The sequence below is a fragment of the Bufo bufo genome, chromosome 4, assembly GCF_905171765.1.
Source record: "Bufo bufo chromosome 4, aBufBuf1.1, whole genome shotgun sequence".
Classification (NCBI taxonomy): Eukaryota; Metazoa; Chordata; class Amphibia; order Anura; family Bufonidae; genus Bufo; species Bufo bufo.
In genome coordinates this window covers 130,976,562-130,998,993 of record NC_053392.1, presented here as the reverse complement: position 1 = coordinate 130,998,993, position 22,432 = coordinate 130,976,562, and the positions used below count along the sequence as shown (strand labels likewise).

The window sequence follows — 22,432 nt, the reverse complement described above, 5'->3', positions numbered from 1 at the left end:
CTGAATTACAGCCCCTAAAGCCTCCTGAAGTGATAGGGCATAGTCACGGAGGGACTCACCGGACTTCTGTTTCTTGCCAAAGAAATGCATCTTTATCTCTGAGGCAGTCCTAGTTTCAAAAGTGGCCCTGAGGCGGGTGAATATCTGTTCTAGAGTACTCCGCTCAGTAGCAGGCCTGGATAATACCTCCCTGCGGGCAGCTCCCTCCAGCTGCGCTAGCAGGATTTCCATTTGCTGGTCGGCATTTATAGGGTACAATCGGAATAGTGCCAGCAACTTTTCTTTAAAGTCCCTTAGGATATGGGTCTCTCCCCTGTAGCGAGGGAACCATGGGGCCCCGAAATAGTAAGGCATGGTAAAGGGCATCATGCTGGGGGCTGTAGGATGATTAGGAGCCGCGAACTCTCCCGGGGCCGGCTGCTCAGGCACTCCTGGCTCTGACATGGTAGTCTATTGAGAGGTGGCCACTGGCGACTAAAGGGGCCGGAACAATCCCCTTCCCTCCGGTTACAAGTTCTTACCGGTATCGCCGGGTTTGCGCAGTCCAAGTCTCGAGAGATTCCGGACGTCCTGAGTACGCGGTGACGTAGAAGAAGTAGGGCCGCGGCGGTGCGATGATGACGAGGGGCGGGATTCTCTGTGTCTTTGCAGGGATCCGCCCACGAAGGTCCTCAGCAGCGCGGGAAACTTTACTCCAGGCGGCCGGTGGCCATCTTTAGCAAAACGCTGTCCATTCACTGACAGCAAGCAGGATTGTAAAAAGTCCACAAAACCACACTCCAATGTGGCGATTTTCTTCCTCTTGGTAGCGCAACACTGCACAGCGCTTTTTAGAGGTTTTAGGAACACTTTGGGTATATTTTTCAGTCCACAAAGTCCATTTTAAATAAACAGGCAATTTGTCACTTTGGTCACAGGGCAACTGTATAAGGCACAAAGTTCACGCTTCTTGCACTGGAAAGCGTGTGTATCCTGTTCGTGACGCCAAAAGAGAGGTGCAGCGTACTCAAGTTGTGTGTAATAGAGTTTCTGAGTGTAGTAGTGCAATGACACTAACCTGAGACGGCTGACTCTCTGCATAGGCAGGTGATGGTAGAAATTGTTCGTGACGCCAGTGCCAATTAAACGGTGGCACGCCGTTTGCGGATAGCAGGAATAAATGAGGAACACCGTGAGGTTAAAGCAGAACTCCAACTTTAGTAGGTTTCATAGAGACAATAATGGAATCGCAGTTCCTTGGCATACAGTCGATTTTGCAATACGGTTGATGCAGGCAATACAGATGGAGCAAGGTGATTACAGAGTGTTAAACACAGGACTTGCAGTACAGGAGCTTGCACTCTATCTCTGACTGATCCTGGAATATAGCAAATCTTCTCCAAGGCCCAATAACCTAGCTCTGGCTTTATATCCTTGGTTTTAGCTTTCTAGAGTACCTCCTCTGTTCTCTTGAGTACCTCTTGCTCCCTTGACATGCCTCTGTCTCTCCCTCAGCTTCCTCAGCCTCTAGAAACTTCTGAGCTCCAAACTAGACTGACTTTTGCTTCCCTGACTGGGCCTTATATAAACTAGGGCTCTCTAGCTCCCTCTAGTGACTAGAAGCTGGAATGACACCCCTAGCAGGCCTGTACATGCAAGTGTCATAGTAACAGGGAAATACATAACATTACATTACATGACAATTTATAAAGATGACATATACCAACTTCCCCATAAATAAGGGGGGACGACAGCACACCAAGTGACCCTTTTGTAGTGACGGGCATTACAGTCCCCGTACACTACACAGGCACTCGCCCCTAATGTTTTAGAGAGTAAGCTCTGCAGCAGACCCTCACCCCTAATGTTTTAGATGGTCAGCTCAGCAGCAGGCACTTGCCCATAATTTCTTCGATGCTCGGATCAGCAGCAGGCACTCGCTCCTAATGTTTTAAAGAGTAAGCTCAGCAGCAGACCCTCACCCCTAATGTTTTAGATGGTCAGCTCAGCAGCAGGCCTTCGCCAGTAATGTTTTAGAGGGTCACCAGCAGGCCCTTGCTCCTAATGTTTTTAAGGGTCACCAGCAGGCAATCAATCATAATTTTTCAAGGGTGTATGATGCCCTCCTTTATGTGTAATAAAGGGTGTATTGGAGTTCCAGTTCCTTGTAAATTTTGGAAGCCCTTTCAGTGCATAGGCATTATGAGTGTTGGAGTCCCACTACCTGAACAATTGTACCACAATGTGAATGAGGCCCTCCATTATGTGATATACAGGTTGTATCTGAGTGCCTCTTCCTTGTATTTTTTGGCAGCACTTGCACTTTATATATTCAAATAAATATACAGGAAAGAATGTTTCCTAACAATTTTTCCTCTAAAATCGATTTTATTTTCAGTTTGGTGCGTATTATTGTCAGTCTGTAAAAGTGGAGTACTACTCGGACAACATCTTACCAGCAGCGACCTGGGAGTCCAAGATGCATCCAGGCATCCTCCCCATGCTGTTCCCAAACCATTTCAGTGGTGTTTCCATTAATTTCTGACCTTTTCCTATGAACCAGATACCCTCCCCTCTTCAGAGCAGGGGGTGCCTGGTTTAATGCTCGGGTTCTCCTATTGACTTCCATTGTGCTTGGGTGCTCGGTAGAGCACCCGAGCATCCTGAGGTGTTCGACCCGAGCACCCGAACAACTGAGCACTTTGGTGCTAGATCAACACTATTGATGAGCCTTTCAGATTGGGGATTGAAACAATTAGGTGTGACAGATATGAACAATAAAAAATATCAGGAAGTACTTTTTCACAGCAATAAAAACCCACAATGTGGAGATGGCTCTGAATGTTGATTTCTCAGGTGTCCTGACATGAAGGCACTCAAAGTTTTTTTTACATGCATATAAGGTAGTGAAAGACCCTCGATGTATAGGTTCTAGCTTATCACCCCTTAGACTTCATTCACATGTTGCAGATTTGTTCAGTATTTTGAATCCAAAATCAGGTATGCACACAGAGTAGACGTACAATTAATTATATTTCTCTTGGGATTAGATCCAGTCTCAGCTTTGGTTTAGGAATATTGAAGAAACCTTCAATGTATGAATGAGGCCTTATACCTCTTCTAGTTATCTCCAGAAATGGTGAACATGCAGCAATAATGGCTTTGTGTACAAAAAGTTGTTCCTGCCATTTGTTGGCAACAGGTTCACGTTAAACCTTCACAAGCCTCAGTTATTCAATTTGCCCAGTAGAGTTAAATATAACTGCAATTTGATATAATTGCTACTAGTAAAATCTAGCTGCCTGGTACTATAGTAGAAATTTTCATGCGTTTCTACCTCCCCCTCCCTTCTCAGCTGTGGTTACAATAAGGAAGTCCCCATGTTACTGTTTCCTTTGCATCTCTACATTTAAAACAGGAAATAATGTAACACAGAGAACAAGAGAACTTAGGAAGAACATTCATTTGGGCTCCTGAACAAGTGCAGTATTTGTGAGCTGTACTGTCTGCGGGGTCCTGACTCTGCAGTGAGGACGATCAGAGGGAGGCCTCTGCAAATACTGCATTCCCACTTCCTGACATGTCTTTCTGCTGGTATCATGGGAACATCACTCGCTCCAAAGCAGAAGACCTGCTGTCACAGGCTGGCAAGGATGGCACCTTTCTTGTGCGAGATAGTGAATCTGTGTGTCGGGCATATGCTCTCTGTGTGCTGTAAGTGACACTCTACTCTTATTCTTCGTATTATTGTCCTTATATTTCTCAGCGCTGAGTATAATAGGAATCAACCCAAGTACAGAAAATGCATGATGGCTGATTAAAAATACAATGCACAGTGCTGTACGTTTAGGGTATTGTAACACGCGGCAGAAATTTCAGCAACCCAAAATGTATACCATGTATTTGAATGGCATTGTTTCTGCGGCATGTGCATTGATTTGTGCAAATTCCAAGTGAATGAATGGGTCACAAAAAACTGCCACGCGTGGATATACACAATTAGAGATGAGCAAGGTACAAAACCCTTTGAGGACCGACCAAGGGACTTATTTGTCCCATGTTTTTAATTGCCTGTATCATCTTATTAAGAACTTAAAATACCTTCTTGTTTTTTGTTTGAGTCAAAATATTAGTTCTTATCAACAAATGGATCTAGCTTTATTTATTGTTCAAATACATTCTTAAAGGGAAAAAAATCGAATTATTTTTATATTAATGACGGTAATCTTATGTTCCTCAAAGGGTTAAAATTTGATTTGGGTCAGATTTGGCTAAATCGACCGTCCGAAAAGGGGAGAGATTGCCTGATTCTTGTTTTCTGTTGTCTCTCTTGCCTTGATTCTCCCAAATCATGACACAAAATTCACATTTGGTAAAATCAGAATTTTTGGAAAAAATCAAGTTGAATTTCCAAACTTTTAGAATCGATTTGCTGATCTTTATAAGTAAAACCTTAAAAAATTGTCTTTGAATTGAATTCTGTGCATATCACTACGGATTATGATAGCGCTTAAACAATAATAGGAAATCATTTTACAGTTGGGTAACATCCAATATAGCCATCATTACATACATGTCTCCCAGCTTCCCATCGTGCATCCTACACGTCACCCATTACTTGTCACTTAACTTTTTTAGGCTCCTATAATGCAAATCTGGGTTGTTATGCAGTTCTACAAGAGAAGGGGAAGTTGCACTGCCCTTTTAGAAGGCTCTGGCTTCATTTAGACAGGAGATGTTCATGTCTGGGTGCTGTCTGAGTGAATCATGGACAGGACCTGGACAGAACACTGACACATAATAATGAAGGGGATGATGAAATAAAGTGAGTCCAGACTTGTGTTGGAGTTGATAACCGCTTTACTTGAATAAACTTTTATCAGGAAACAATCTTCCAACTTTATCTTGATTACCAGCAGGCTTTGGCATGAATTCTGGCAGGCAAACACACTCAGCTCTGCCACATCTGTTGCTCTCTGACTCTGCTGTACTGTCAGAATTAAATAGAAACTTTTTCTTTCTGCTGAACTTTACTTTCTGTAGTCTAGCCTGTCTTTATCCAGGGAACTTTACTTGTGAGGCTTGCGGCTTTGGCCTCCATGTCCAGCAGAGCTTAGGGGTGCTCTGCTGGCTTGCACACATCCTTCCCCTTACAGGGGGTAAGCTAGACTGCCTTTGGCAGGGACAAAGGCCTGCTTCCTTCCCCAAGCAGGGGGTACTCTAGACTGACTTTCACTAACTAAAACTCCTCCCTCTCTAGAGAGGGCTAGAATGAAAAGAAGGCCTCCATTCTAGGCTAAATAGCTCTGCCAAGCTTGCTGCCACCTGCTGGTGAACCAGGTATACTTCACTTGAACATAACAGCTACATGAAAAAGTAGATACACATTATACAGGACCTGGAAATTAATATACAGGTGAAACTCGAAAAATTAGAATATCGTGCAAAAGTCCATTTATTTCAGTAATGCAAATTAAAAGGAATTGCATTAATGCAGCTTAAAATTAGAATTTTGTGAAAAGGTTCAATATTCTAGGCTCAAAGTGTCACACTGTAGTCAGCTAATTAATCCATACCCCCCGAGCAAAGGGTACCTCAAAATTGAGACTTTGGGGTTTCATAAGCGGTAAGCCATAATCATCCAAATTATAACAAATAAAGGCTTGAAATATCTCGCTTTGCATGTAATGAGTCTATCTCATATGTTAGTTTCACCTTTTAAGTTGCATTACTGAAATAAAATGAACTTTACACGATATTCTAATTTTTCGAGTATCACCTGTATATGATGACAGTAGATCAACCATAGAAGACAATGAGGAGGTGTGGAAGGTGGTAATGCATCTCTAGGGCGTTACAAATGTTAGATTAAAAAACGTCGAACAACATGATGGTCAGTGTTTCATATGTACAGGGTCCATTGTTGTTCTGCTTTGTGCCCCTGTGTGTCTTCCATATTCCACGAGCACTACTAGGCCAAATAGGGAATTTCCAGAGAATCTCCTACCAATGGTCAGTGAAAGCCACTCAATGACAGCCATGTCCTATCAGTGGTTTATACTAACCATAGACTTCAACGGGAGTGTTTGTTTTATCAGTCATTGCTGCTGGTTATTAATCATGGCTGCTGTATGGGGATGAATTCGACAATTGTATGTCTCCATACAGATTCATTGGGGGAGATTTAGCAAAAATGGGGTAATGGTTGCCGACAGTAACCAATCAGATTGATCATTTAATTTTCCAAAGGAGCTCTGAAAGATGGAATCCAATTGGTTGCTATGGGCAATTAAGCCAGTTCTCCTTTGCACCAATTTTGATAAATCTCTCCCATTGTCTGTTGGCAGCACATCCATGTTTACACAGGGTAGTCTGATGCTGCCAAATGCCAATTTTCGGTGTGATCACCTGACAAATGAGTGCTTGTTCACTGGGTGATCGGCAGCACCATTACATGGGGAAATTATCTGGAACAAATGTTCGTTCCCAATAATTGCCCTGTTCCTTGGCCTGTGTCAATGGTCCTTAAAGGGGTATTCCTAGACTTACTATGAATGAACTATGCTCTGGATTGGTCATCAACATCAGATCAGTAAGGGCCGAAATCCTGGGACCCCCACTGATAATCTGTAAGGAGATTACCGTGACATGTTTCATGTCACATCATGGTACATCGATCACATGGCCTAGTTGCAGCTCAGCCCCATTCAAGTTAATGGGGCTGAGCTAAAATACCAAGCATAGCCATTATACAGCGTACTGTGTTTGGAAAGCTGCTGTGAACAGGCAGCACTGACCAGACCTCCGGTGAGCGCAGTAGCTCCCAGAAACAGCTGATAGGCGGGGGTTCCCGGACTTGGACCCCAGCCCATGTGCTAATGATGACCTATCTTGAGGATAGACCATTATTATCTTTACGCAGACCACCCCTTTAAGTCTCAAGGATTTCTATCTATAGAAATAAAACTTGAAAAATCCACAGCACATCCAAGGTTGTAAAAAGTAAAAAGACGACTTTATTCACCAGACACGCGACGTTTCGATCCACTCAATGGGATCTTTTTCACTGCTTGAAAAAGATCCCATTGAGTGGATCGAAACGTCGCGTGTCTGGTGAATAAAGTCGTCTTTTTACTTTTTACAACCTTGGATGTGCTGTGGATTTTTCAAGTTTTATATTGTTGGAGGTGGATCGCCTCCTCAGCCGCTGGCACTCCGACCGTACCGTCCAGATAGCTGTGCTGCCCACACCTTTCTACCTGTATTATCTATAGAAATAGATACATTATAGAGCATAACATGATAATAATTCATTGTAAATTATGATTTTGGTTGGTATAAAACATTTTCTGAGACAGACCATAGACGGAGATTATAGCCATTGATAATTGATGTCTCCATACATGCTTCCTGTGTAAGTAGATGTAAGATACCACTCCATGGCATTATATACTTATTTTTTCATGTAGATTAGTTCACAAGCCTCCACAATTTTGCCAAAATTTCTGTGTTCCCCCCCAATCAGACAGCAAGAAAGTAGTAAGATATTGTAAGTTATGGACTACAGCTAGCAACCAACCATAATGCTGCCAGTGTTATCCAATACATTCCAGAACTGTAAGGGTTACATAGAATCATAAATCAATATAATGCTATGTGACTCCCGGCAGCGATGGGAGGTCAGGCCGGGAGCTGCGATGCGGACTCGCTGCGGGAGGAACGCTTGTCTGCAAGGGGCCTAACTCTTCTTAAACTACAACTCCCAACATACTCCATTCACTTGTATGGGAGCTCTAAGAACAACTTTCCAAGTCTATAGGGGAGATTTATCAAACTGGTGTAAAGTAGAACTGGCTTAGTTGCCCATAGCAACCAATCAGATTCCACCTTTTATTTTTCACAGCATTGGAAAATGAAAGGTGGAATCTGATTTACACCAGTTTGATAAATCTCCCTCTATATGTTGAGATACCTAGTCTCACAACAGCTGAAGTGGTTATGGATGCTAACTCGTGCAGTAGGTCATATGGATGACTCTACAAGCCACAGCCACTAAGTAAGAGCAGCTCATACTATGTAAGACCCAGTCTAGGTATGTACAGATGTAGCAATCCTCATCTTGATTCTTAACGAGTTAAAGGGGTTATCCCTTATTAATGTAAAAAATGCTGTAGTAAATGACAACCTTTTTCTAGCAAAGCTAGAACCAGTCCTGTACCTTCCATGAATACAGAGATCTCCCCATTCATTGCTCCAATTGCTCTGCTAGATTTATTTCAATCTGGCAGTTTAGGGGGAGAGTCCTTTCTCAGGGGTGTGTCCTTTCTGCTGCAGCTGGTGGCAGTTGAAGGATGAAACTGAGCATGTGCTTCCATCTCAGTGATCAGGACAGAATAATTAGAAAAACAGAAAACAGCAGGTGGCGCTATACAGATAGATTTTATTGAATAACTCAGTAGCCATAATACTTTTTTATTGACATGCAATTACAAAAGTACTCAGATCCAGGGGCTGGTTTGAAAACTGTAGAACATTTTTTGTGGGACAACCCCTTTAAGTAAACAATAACAAGAAATTTAAAGCAATTTTTTTTCAATGGCTTTCCATTGCTTTTCTGGCACAATATCATGCTGCAATGTCATATCCCACTCAAGTTTAGAACTGCTACATCTGTATTAGGCCAGGTTCACATCTGGAATACGGTCACTGTATCTGGCATACATGTTGGCTTTCAGCCGCACAAAAAATGCTACACGCAACATTTTTTTGCCCAGCCGGAAGTTGTCACAGTGGTATCTGGCTATGCCAGATACTGTAAACTATGGCAGTCGGTTCCCTGCCAGACAGCGCAAATGTGAACCCAGCCTTACAAGGTTATCTATTGATTTAACATCATGCTCCCCCCTTCTATTTTTGGTCAAATACAATGGGGGTTATTTATCAAAAACTAGTCTTTTGCACACCAGCCTTTTAGGTGCAATGGTGTTTAAAAAGTCACAAGCCTACAGTTTGCAACTTTTTTGCACCAGTTTCTGGTATAGAGAGTCATAGTAAATGACCCCCAATGTGTATAGAACCTAAAGAAGTCTGGACTGTGCAGAACAACTCCACATTTTGTAAACTCTTCATAAAGTTTCTGGATCAACAATGTAGCTGACATTTCTACTGCACACGAGTAGAAAGCTCTAAAACTAGTCAGGTAGACAAGATGGTCAGAATGACATGTGTGTCCTCTAAGGAACTAGTGTTAATGAGCGGAAACTGGATAGTGTAGGTATATACCATGGATACTGCATAATGGTACTACTTGTCTTTTCAGATACCAGAAGTGTGTGTACACCTATAGGATTTTACAGAACAATGAAAAACAGCTTTCCGTGCAGGTAGGTTCCAATTACTGTGCATTCATGTACTAAGCTTTTTATATGAAAAATGAGACTACAAGCATCTGGACACACGGTAAGGTATCTGGAAACTGTTTTGGAAACCAAACCTGAAGTGATTTCAACAAAAAGGAGAAGTCCTTTATACTTCCTCTCCTTTTATGAGCCAATCCTGGTTTAGGCTTCAAAAACTGCTTCAAGAAACCTGATCGTGTGGCTGTCGCCTAATTCTATTCTCAAGGCTTAAAGGAACATTGCAGAAAACTCATACACTGGCCAAGATCTACTATGAGTTAGGGCTTATGCACACGGCCATTGCCCGGCCGTGGCCGTATTGAGGGCCGCATACAGGGGGTCCGCAATACGTGGGCATCGGCCGTGTGCACCCCACACTACGGATCGCGGACCCATTCACTTAAATGGGTCCGCAATCACGGAGATGCAGAACGGAGGAACGAATCGAAGCCCATGGAAGCACTACGGAGTGCTTCTGTGGGTTTTCTGTCGTGCCTAACTTTTTTGCGGTGCAGACCGTCGGATGCAGATCGCGAACCCCATTCAAGTCTGCATGCAACTGCCCCACGGTCGGTGCCCATGCATTGCGGACCGCAATTTGCGGTCCACAGCACAGGCCCGGCCAGCACACAGTCGTGTGCATGAGCCCTTTGATGGCAGACACATAAACAGGGGGGAATGGTCATCAATATCAGATCGTCAGGGGTCGGAATCCCAGGACCACCTGCCAATCAGCTGTTAGAAGACGCTCCATGAGCTCCACGTCCTCTTCCGAGGCCATGTGACATCACCGTACATGTGGCCTTGTTACAGCACAGCCCCACTGAAATGAATGGAACTGAGCTGCAATACCAAGCACAGCCGCTATACAATGTACTGCGCTGCCGAAAGCTGCTGGAAACTGGCCGCACTCATCAGAACTCCAGTGAGTGCCGCAGTTCCCTGAAACAGCTGATCGGCGGCGGTGCCGAGACTCAGACCTCTGCCAATCTGATAATGATGACCTATCCTGCAGAATATAAAATCAGTGATACAGTCCTAACCTCAGTATCTGAGGAAAGGGATTTAGGGGTCATTATTTCAGAAGACTTAAAGGTAGGCAGACAATGTCATAGAGCAGCAGGAAATGCTAGCAGAATGCTTGGGTGTATAGGGAGAGGCATTACCAGTAGACCTCATTTGGAGTATTGTGCGCAGTACTGGAGACCATATCTCCAGAAGGATATTGATACTTTGGAGAGAGTTCAGAGAAGAGCTACTAAACTGGTACATGGATTGCAGGATAAAACTTACCAGGAAAGATTAAAGGACCTTAACATGTATAGCTTGGAAGAAAGACGAGACAGAGGGGATATGATAGAAACTTTTAAATACATAAAGGGAATCAGCAAGGTAAAAGAGGAGAGAATATTTAAAAGAAGAAAAACTGCTACAAGAGAACATAGTTTTAAATTAGAGGGGCAAAGGTTTAAAAGTAATATCAGGAAGTATTACTTTGCTGAGAGAGTAGTGGATGCATGGAATAGCCTTCCTGCAGAAGTGGTAGCTGCAAATACAGTGAAGGAGTTTAAGCATGCATGGGATAGGCATAAGGCCATCCTTCATATAAGATAGGGCCAAGGGCTATTCATAGTATTCAGTATATTGGGCAGACTAGATGGGCCAAATGGTTCAAATGGTGCTGTCCGCATCCATTGCTCCGTTCCGTGGCCCCGCCAAAAAAATATAGCATGTCCTATTCTTGTCCGTTTTGCGGACAAGAATAGGCATGTCTACAATGGGCCACCCGTTCCGTTCCGCAAATTGCGGAAGGCACACGGGCGGCTTCCGTTTTTTGCGGACTGCAAAAAACGGCACGGTCGTGTGCATGAGGCCTAATCATGACATATTTTCCAGGACGCCTCATCTTTATGACTTTGCTTGAAACTAATGTAATTTTCTTTACTAAAAATATTATTTGAACTGTCTTGCTATCATACACCCTCATACAGGGGATGCACTAACATGTTACTATCCGTGCAGCAAAAACTAGTAGCAAGAGTCACGGTAAAGATGGCCTGTCTGATCTTCTGACTAGTAAAAGTATTGTATTCCCATGAAAAAACAATTCCGGAGAAGCTTTCCTTAGAATTCTGCATTGTGCCGTTCCCCTGTTGCTCCCCCTAGAAGTGTATATTTTCAGGTGGAATCACAGAGGAATGCAGATGAAGAATTAATGCTATATGCAGAATGTAAATATTTATTAATGAATATATAAAGTGGAACTCCAGCACCAATTGAAGTGTAATCCAAGGCCCGTCACGGATATGGGGTATGTTCAAACCCAAACCAAAAAGTCAGCCCACTTATACCAAAAAATGAGAAAAATAATATCTCATATTAATTAATTACCATATATTGCTCAAGTAAGCACATGCCTATGGCAAAAAAAAACTATACAAATGAAAAACTGCCAGACCGCATGAAATCAATAAAAATCTTTATTTGTAAAATTCATATAAATAATATATTTAAAAACAAGTACAGGGAAATGGCAACATCGACCGGGAGAGGACACAATGGCAACAATTCATAATAGTCCAAAAAGTGAAAACCTAAATAAAGTGCAAGTGCAGAAGATTCAGCAGAAGTCTATATGTATGACAGAATCAGTTACCCATAATGTGCCTCCTCCGGGATGTAAAAAAAAAGTCCCATACAGCGCAGGGCAAGGAAGAGTATCAGAGCATGAAATGCTTCGATGCTCACATCAGAGGGGCTGAGAGGGGGAAGAAGGGGATATGTCTGGGTTCAGCTCTGAACCTGGACTAAACTTTTAATGGTAACATAGAAACATAGAAACATAGAATGTGTCGGCAGATAAGAACCATTTGGCCCATCTAGTCTGCCCAATATACTGAATACTATGGATAGCCCCCGGCCCTATCTTATATGAAGGATGGCCTTATGCCTATCCCATGCATGCTTAAACCCCTTCACTGTATTTGCAGCTACCACTTCTGCAGGAAGGCTATTCCATGCATCCACTACTCTCTCAGTAAAGTAATACTTCCTTATATTACTTTTAAACCTTTGCCCCTCTAATTTAAAACTGTGTCCTCTTGTGGTAGTTTTTCTTCTTTTAAATATGCTCTCTTCCTTTACCGAGTTGATTCCCTTTATGTATTTAAAAGTTTCTATCATATCCCCTCTGTCTCTTCTTTCTTCCAAGCTATACATATTAAGGTCCTTTAACCTTTCCTGGTAAGTTTTATCCTGCAATCCATGTACTAGTTTAGTAGCTCTTCTCTGAACTCTCTCTAGAGTATCTATATCCTTCTGGAGATATGGCCTCCAGTACTGCGCACAATACTCCAAGTGAGGTCTCACCAGTGTTCTGTACAGCGGCATAAGCACTTCACTCTTTCTACTGCTTATACCTCTCCCTATACATCCAAGCATTCTGCTGGCATTTCGTGCTGCTCTATTACATTGTCTTCCCACCTTTAAGTCTTCTGAAATAATTACTCCTAAATCCCTTTCCTCAGATACTGAGGTCAGGACTGTGTCAAATATTCTATATTCTGCCCTTGGGTTTTTACGCCCCAGGTGCATTATCTTGCACTTATCCACATTAAATTTCAGTTTCCAGAGTTCTGACCATTCTTCTAGTTTTCCTAAATCCTTTTCCATTTGGCGTTTCCCTCCAGGAACATCAACCCTGTTACATATCTTTGTGTCATCAGCAAAAAGACAAACCTTACCAGCGAGGCCTTTTGCGATATCACTTACAGACCAAAAGTTTGGACACACCTTCTCATTCAAAGAGTTTTCTTTATTTTCATGACTATGAAAATTGTAGATTCACACTGAAGGCATCAAAACTATGAATTAACACATGTGGAATTATATACATAACAAACAAGTGTGAAACAACTGAAAATATGTCATATTCTAGGTTCTTCAAAGTAGCCACCTTTTGCTTTGATTACTGCTTTGCACACTCTTGGCATTCTCTTGATCAGCTTCAAGAGGTAGTCCCCTGAAATGGTTTTCACTTCACAGGTGTGCCCTGTCAGGTTTAATAAATGTGATTTCTTGCCTTATAAATGGAGTTGGGACCATCAGTGGCGTTGAGGAGAAGTCAGGTGGATACACAGCTGATAGTCCTACTGAACAGACTATTAGAATTTGTATTATGGCAAGAAAAAAGCAGCTAAGTAAAGAAAAACGAGTGGCCATCATTACTTTAAGAAATGAAGGTCAGTCAGTCAGCCGAAAAATTGGGAAAACTTTGAAAGTAAGGGCTATTTGATCATGAAGGAGAGTGATGGGGTGCTGCGCCAGATGACCTGGCCTCCACAGTCACCGGACCTGAACCCAATCGAGATGGTTTGGGGTGAGCTGGACCGCAGAGTGAAGGCAAAAGGGCCAACAAGTGCTAAGCATCTCTGGGAACTCCTTCAAGATTGTTGGAAGACCATTTAAGGGGACTACCTCTTGAAGCTCATCAAGAGAATGCCAAGAGTGTGCAAAGCAGTAATCAAAGCAAAAGGTGGCTACTTTGAAGAACCTAGAATATGACATATTTTCAGTTGTTTCACACTTGTTTGTTATGTATATAATTCCACATGTGTTAATTCATACTTTTGATGCCTTCATAGTCATGAAAATAAAGAAAACTCTTTGAAGGAGAAGGTGTGTCCAAACTTTTGGTCTGTACTGTATATAGAAGCAGAAGATTAAAGGGAGTCTGTCACCTACATAACATGTTTTAAACTGATGATATAGCTCTGTGGGAGGCAGATCCATAACACTGATGGTACCCATGTTTAGTTTTTCAGAGCCTCCAAAGTACCTAAAATAAAGTTTTAAAAATATGCAAATTACCTATCGCAAGTGCCCAGGGGCGGAGAGTGTGCTGCAAGTGCCCAGTGCTCCCCGCCTTACTTGCTCCTGACTCCTCCCCTCTGTATCGTCCGGCGTCATTCTCGTCTCCATTCATAATCCAGTGCCTGTTCGCTTCACCGCGGGGTCCGGGCATGTGCAGTACATTGCCCACTGTGGGCAGAGGCATACTGATATGCCGTGCGCATGCGCTAGTTACGTACACCGGCGGTAAAGTGCACAGGCTCTGGATTATGAATGGAGACGAGAATGACGCCGCAAGGATACAGGGCTGGCCGGACAATACAGAGGGGAGGAGTCAGGAGCAAGTAAGGCGGGGAGCACTGGGCACTTGCAGCACACTCTCCGCCCCTGGGCACTTGCGATAGGTAATTTGCATATTTTTAAAACTTCATTTTAGGTACTTTGGAGGCTCTGGAAAAACTAAACATGGGTACCATCAGTGTTATGGATCTGCCTCCCACAGAGCTGTATCATCAGTTTAAAACATGTTATGTAGGTGACAGACTCCCTTTAACTCCCACCTCCTCTCATTAGTAGAGACATATTCACACGTTAAGGGCTCATGCCCACGAACGTAAGGTTTCTCCTCCCTGGCTGTGACGCTCTCCACTGTGATTGGATCGCGGCACAACCAGAGAGAAGGAGACGCCTATTGAGAAACCCTAGCGTCTCCTCCTCCCTGTTCCGATGCTCAGTATTAGCATACTTAGTGTGAAAACCTCAGGAGGGTGCAGCGGGGTGTAGGGGCGACATTTAAAAAAAAAAAAACTGGGTGGCAGTATCAGCGGGGATTACCCCGCAAGTATAGGTATTTAGCTTCTATAAGTAAAACAGATGAAAGGTCCTTTTTAATGTGAGCATCCAGAATGCTTCATGTTCCAGTAAAAGGCGCTTTTTATTGCCCCCCCCCCCCCCATCCCCCTCGGTAGTGATTTAATTTTTTCAATACCCGCTACCTGTAATGTTAAGTTTTTTCCCCATAAAAATCACGAAAATGCTTTGAAGCTCCAGATATATTGCGTTCATCTTTTCTGCTGGAGGTATTAATATGCTCCAGTATGCATGTTTTTAATCATATGCTTGTGCTGCCATTGTATATCTAGTAGCACAGTGTGCACACAGTCATATATATATATATATATATATATATATATATATATAAAACAAAGTCACTATTACAGTTGATATAATCCGTAATTTGGTAGTGTATCATTTGACTTGAATCACTGAAGCTTTTGATAGGTTTGGGAAATAAACACATCCTGCATGGGTGGGTTCCGCACCTATAGAAGACTGTGCAGTGTAACCATGTTCTGGTATTTTGCAGTGCTCTCCGCACATTAGGTGCTACGAGTTGTCCCACTGTAGGGGCTTTTCTATTTGCCACCCTACAGCCCTTGGATAGAAAAGAGGCAAGTTTCTCATCCTCATGCAGTATAGGCAAGTATTTAAGAATTATTAGCCAGATACTGGAAAATTGAGTGCTGTGCTTTAAAACCAAAAAGTTGGTGTTAAATCAATTTGTTTTTAATTTGTAGATTTTTTTGTTTAATGTTTTTGTCTTCATTTTGAATATCCATATTGGTATTTAGTGTGTTTAATCCCGGATTAGGAAACAGTAAAGTAAGGCTGAGTTCACACAGGCGTTGCGGGAAAAGGTGTTGGTGTGTTGCGGGAACATGCACGATTTTTCAGCGCGAGTGCAAAACATTGTAATGCGTTTTGCACTCGCGTGAGAAAAATCGCTCATGTTTGGTACCCAAACCCGAACTTCTTCACAGAAGAAGATCAGTGTTCTGTAGATTGTATTATTTTCCCTTATAACATGGTTATCAGGCTGGGTTCAGACCTGAGCGTTTTACAGCGCGTTCCTACGCGCTGTAAAACGCTCTACAGGCAAGAACCAATGCTTCCCTATGGGCATGGTTCTCACCTGAGCGTTTTAAAACGCCCGACGCCCCAAGAAGTACAGGAGCTTCTTTGGGGCATCTTGTCGCGCATTCCCGTACATAGACTTCAGCGGGAACGCGCGACAATGGGCGTTCGCTTGTTCCGGAGCCGCGTCTGTAAACGAGCATACAATCGCGCATACAGAGCGCTCCATCCCGTACGTTCAGGTCTGAACGCAGCCTAAGGGAAAATAATAGCATTCTGAATACAGAATGCTAAGTAAAATAGGGCTGGAGGGGTTAGAAAAATAAAAATTAAAATTAAACTCACCTTAGTCCACTTGATCGTGGAGCCGGCATCTCTTCTTCTTTGCTGATTGCAGGAAAAGGACCTGTGGTGACGTCACTCCGGTCATCACATGGTCCATCACATGATCCATCACCATGGTAAAAGATCATGTGATGGATCATGTGATGACCGGAGTGACGTCACCACAGGTCCTTTTCCTGCAATTGGCAAAGAAGGAGACAGAAGAGAAGCCGGGCTCCGCGATCAAGTGGACTAAGGTGAGTTTAATTTTTTATTTTATTTTTTAACCCCTCCAGCCCTATTTTACTATGCATTCTGTATTCAGAATGCTATTATTTTTCCTTATAACCATGTTACGCAACGCAACGCATAAGTGATGCGTGAAAATCACCGCTCATGTGCACAGCCCCATAGAAACGAATGGGTCCAGATTCAGTGCGGGTGCAATGCGTTCACCTCCCGCATTGCACCCGCGCGGAATACTCGCCCGTGTGAACTCAGCCTAAAATGTCCGATTTTAATGACCTTGTGCCACGCCCGATTGAACATCCATGTGGGATAACCCCATTTCTTCAACCTTTGTTAAGGGTCCATTCACACGTCCGTGTGTGTTTTGCGGCTCCACGGATCCGTGGATCCGCAAAACACAGACATGCCTTTTCTTGTCCGCAATTGCGGACAAGAATAGGACATGTTCTATTTTTTTCGGGATCGGGATTGCGGACCCGAAAGTGCGGATCCGCAATTTTGGATCCTGGCAGCACATCGTGCTGCCCCATAGAAATGAATGGGTCCACCATTCCGTTCCGCAAAATGCAGAACGAAATTGCGGACGTGTGAATGGACCCTTAATCTTATTGTTCTCTTGTGTGAATACGGCTTTACTGCTACTGTTATGTTTTTCTCTTATTAGTTCACCTACAGGTCTAGCTTTCAGAGTGTGCTGTGGGTGTCGTGATTTGTTTTGGCATGGAGAATAGTGTTTCCCGATATTTCCTTTCTATAAGTGGAGGAGGCAATAGGTGAACTGCTCACCCCCAACAATTTCAAATCCAAGAATGATATCAAATTTTTTTGCTAAATTAAATTGTTTTTATGTTTTCGTTTTTCACTCCCTGCGTTTCTGGGGTCATAACTTTTTATTTTTTCCATTCGCATAGCCATATGAGGGCTTGATTTTTGTGGGACAAGTTGCATGTTTTAATGCCACCAATAATATAGCATATAGTATAGTGGGGAGCTGAAAAAAAATTCCAAATGGGTGACATTGGAAAAAAACTACTTTTTTTTGCTTTTACTATGCGGTAAAACTGACCTGTTACTTCCATTCTCCAGGTCAGTATGATTATGGCGATACCACCTATGTATAGTTTGCCTTGTGTTTTAATACTGAAAGAAAAAGAAAGACCTTGAAAAGAAATATTTTTTTCTTTTCGTTACCATATTCTGGCCCCAATAACTGTTCTGTAGTTATGTGCACGAAGCTGTGTGAGGGCTCGTTTTTTTGCAGGGCAATCTGTACTTTTTATTGTTATCATTTTGGGGTGTGTATGACTTTTTGATCACTTTTGTGGGAGGTGAAGCAACCAAAAAATTGTGAATTAGCCATTTAGACTTTTTTTTCTGTTTTGCCTTTTACCGTATAGGATAAATATTTTTATATTTTAATAGTATGGGTGTTTTGCATGCGGCGATGCCCATCATGTGTATTTCTTATTGTTTATGTATTCCCATAGGGAACTATAACAAGCAATCATCAGATTGCTTCTCACAGACTCCAAGGCATTAGCATTGGAGTCTATGGGGATTATACTATGCTCCTATGGAGCTGTGCCACAGGCAGGGCCTCCATAGGAACTAATGCGCGTCAGCCTCTTGTCACTCAGGAGGACAGAGGCTGCCGCACACTACATACGGCTCCCCGATACTTGCCGAAGTGAGGTGAAGCACACCCGGAAGCATGTGCTTCCGGGTTTTTGCTCCCTTAGATGCCATGGTCATGTTTGGCATTACCGCCAGTCGCGGACATTAGGCCCGGATGTCTGCTGTGTGAAACAGCAGGCCCCCGGTTTCTATGGCGCCCATACTATTATGTCGGGAAGGGGTTAAAGCCCCTTTGACTTTGGTAATCTGTAATACTCAGGGCTATGAAATTGGTAGCTAATCATTTTGCTTGATAATTTTATGTGTGAAATTTTCAAACTGCAGTCCTCTTCGACCACTGCAAAAATCATTTCTACATTTCTGACCATTCCCGCAGATGATCTGCTGTGGACGGCCCTTAAAGGGATGTCTTAATATCTCTAGGATATGCCACTTATGTCAGATAGGTGCAGGCCCCACCTCTGGGACCCACATCTATCTCCAGAACGGACCCCCAAAAGTGAAGGAGAGCACACCATGCATGCACGTGATATGACACCAATGTCTAAGATGAAACAACTCCTTTAAGTACTCCCATTCTGGCTGTTAAAATGCTAGCCCATTCTTATTTAATGTGTAATCCGTGGCAGTATTGTGCAGTGCTGGATTAGTAAAATGTTCCTCATCATCAGTAGCCAAATTTAGGGCACAATTACATGTGCGTCTGAAGAAGCAGATACCCCACTGTTCCTACTGCTAATTTCTTGACAGTACCTGGACTTGCCACTAGGTGCAATACAAGTGCAGTTAGGCACCCACAGCTCATCCTGCACATGTAATCCTCAAATGGCCATTTTGGTCCTGTGGTGGCCATGGTCTGGTTCAGTAGAACCACTTGGAGTGCCCGCATTGCTGAGAAAAATGAAGTTTTAATATATGCAAATGAGCTTCTAGGAGCTACAGGGGTGTTGACATTACTCCTAGAGACTCTGGTCTCTCTGCAACTGGTGCACCCTCTGCACTCTAATTAACAAGGCCAGGCAGTGAAAACATCACCCTGCCTGGGCTCTAACTGTTCTCCTTATATACATTTTCTAAGTGAACTAGAACCTTATAGTGTGGGGTGCGGTGTGGGTGGAGGGTGAAGTAGTGAAGCACAGCTTAAAAAGGAACAATTTTGCAGTTTCAGTCTGTCATAGACTTGTGTAGAATTTCAGTACAAGTCTATGGGAATGACTAAGCCATTTTTCCAGACATAAACAAGTGTTGTTCAGATGTAAAGACAGACATGTCACTGCTGCTTCCATGTAAACAAAGTCTCGCTAGAAGGATTGGAGCAGCAGCACAGCTTTCTTAGGTAGGCAGTGGCATTAGACTTTATGCCATAATGTATAAAAAACTGCATACCGTATGTGATATACATGTAAGTTTTAATGGAAGTTACTGTGATGTATGCAAATATATACCATTGTTTTTGTTATTCTCTGCATATGTTTTTTCCATATATTTAATACACAATTATTAAAGGATGTTTTTTCTTAGACCTCATGCACACGACCGTTGTTGTGTTCAGTGTCCGTTGTTCCGTTTTCCGTGATTTTCTGCGGACCCATTGACTTTCAATGGGTCTGTTGAAAACTCGGATAATGCACCGTTTGTCACCCGCGTCCGTGATCCGTGTTTCCAATCCGTCAAAAAAATACGACCTGTCCTATTTTTTTCATGGACAACGGTTCGCGGAACCATTCAAGTCAATGGGTCCGTGAAAAAACACGAAGGCACACAAGATTGTCATCCGCGTCCGCGCGTCCGTGTCCGTTTTTTTCCTATCATTTGCAAGGCAAACTTGACTTAAATTTTTTTTCACTTTCCTTCATGTCTGGTGATCCTCCAAAAATCAAGGAAGACACACGGAAACAAAAACGGAAACGGATCACGGAACAACGGAACCCCGTTTTGCGGAACGGAACACAACAGTCGTGTGCATAAGGCCTTAATGTTATGGTCCTGTGCCTGGTGTGAGTGCCTGGTATCCATAAGAATACCTTTTTTTTGCAGCATGGAATAGTATGGTAGACTATCCTCTATTCCCTACAAAAGTACAGTAAAAACAGTATACCAGGCAGGATGGGACCCTGTGTCTGTTGGAAGTATATGTGATGTTTCCAGGGACTCACCCAACCTGAGACAGTGTACAGTATTAAGCATTTGGAGAGCCACTTTTCATTTTGTCTGAACCTGGCTCTGTCAGTATCCATTTAAAAATTAAAGGGGTTCTGCAGTTTGCTTAAACTGATGATCTATCCTCTGGATAGATCATCAGCATCTGATTGGTGGGGGTCCGACCCCCTGGACCCCTGCCGATCAGCTGTTTGAGAAGGCATACGCGCTCCAGCAGCGCCGCAGCCTTCTCACTGTTTACCGCAGGTCCAGTGATGTCACGACTAGTATCAGCTGTCCTGGGCGTGGCTAAGATCTGTTCACTTGAATAGAGCTTAGCCCCGCCCAGGCCAGTTGATACTAGTCGTGATGTGACTGGGCCTGCGGTAAACAGTGAGAAGGCCGCGGCGCTCCTGGAGTGCCGCTCCCTTCTCAAACAGCTGATTGGCGGGAGTCCCGGGGGACGGACCCCCGCCGATCAGATGCTGAGAAGGATAGATCATCAGTTTAAACAAACTGCAGAACCCCTTTAACTATTATATTGAACATAGAAGCCCAGGTCAGCCTGTGGGGTGTGCTAGATGAACAGGGCAACAGCCACCCATAGTAGAGCTATTATTTGGTGACTGTTGGCATTATTGGCATTGTGTGGCACTGTTACCTAGGCACTGTACATTACATTATTTTTGCAGCCTATCGTGATGTATAGAAGTGTTATTTGGCCAATGTATGGCACAATACTGTATGGCGATTGTACACTGTGTGACAATACACCATGTAGAAGGGCACCAACAGAAGGTACTGTACAAGGCAACTTCCAACTTACACATACTCTGTGGAGTCTTCCACCCATTAATACCGACACAAAGCAACTGTCAGTAACATTACTTCTTCCTCATTTTCAAAACCACAAGAATTCAGAATGTTAATTTTAGACATGAACAGTGAACACCACTGAAACTTAAATTCCGTCATGAAGCCCACAACATTGTGGCTATTTGGGGTCTTCTATGACATTCTGCAGGTTTTGTCTATAGACTACTTTGTAAGGAGGTTTGGAGAACATGGCTTCATCGAAGTTTCCAATGATAGTTTGCAGATTGGATTTTGGCAGCAATAAAGTCATTATATACTTCCTTTTTTTATTTTACTGTTTGTTCCTGATTACTCAACTATCAAATTTGACTGCACTTCTTTACACACTTGAAGGTCTGAGCCTTAGCGCTCAGAACATGCGCCATACAAAAAAAAAAAAAACACCACTCGCCTGTTCACAGTCAAGTCGTTCCAGCACCGCATCTCCCGACCTTTTCAGGTGCTGTTCTAGCCCATGTGACCACTGAGACTTCTGGTCAGGCAGGGACCCAAAATAGCCAGAATTGTAGATGTGGTGCTGGAACGGTTTGACTGTGAAGGGCTGAGTGGTGTTTTTATTTTTTTAAGGACACTCCTGGAACAACCTGGATTTCTGCATTGATAACTAATAAAATGTGGTGTGAACCGCAACTAAATAATTAACACAAACAGTTGTAATATTATGATCACATTCAAAATTCAATGGGCCCTGACATCCATAAAGAGGTTTTCCGAGATTTTGAAAAATTTGGCCCAGAGTATGGGGCTGTGTAAAATTTATTTAAAAAATGCACTCAGCATTAAAAGTGCTGCTGGTCCTGTGCCACAGCTCCACTCCTCTCTGATCCCGGCCACTTTAATCCCAGCTGAGTCTGCAGTGGTTACGTGGCATTCATCACTCATGTGACCACTGCAACTAATCAGTAGCATCAGTGGTTATGTGCAGCTCATGTTACCACTGAGGCCAGATATTGGCTGCAGTGGTCACATCAATGACCACTGCAGGCCCAGTGGGAACTGAAGTGGTGGGGACCAGATCAGTGGCAGAAGACCAGCAGAGTTTTTAAATATACATATACACTACTCAC

The 22,432-nt window shown here is 43.2% G+C and overlaps 1 protein-coding gene across 1 annotated transcript in view; it reads left to right on the top strand.

Moving 5' to 3' along the window:
• The first annotated feature begins 3,429 nt into the window (after window positions 1-3,429).
• Window positions 3,430-22,432, top strand: part of INPP5D (inositol polyphosphate-5-phosphatase D) — a 227,840-nt gene continuing 208,837 nt past the window's right edge. The window contains exons 1-2 of the mRNA XM_040427895.1: window positions 3,430-3,693; window positions 9,299-9,362. Of these exons, the coding sequence (XP_040283829.1) occupies window positions 3,560-3,693; window positions 9,299-9,362 (198 nt within the window). The 5' untranslated portion in view covers window positions 3,430-3,559. The remainder of the gene's footprint in view (window positions 3,694-9,298; window positions 9,363-22,432) is intronic.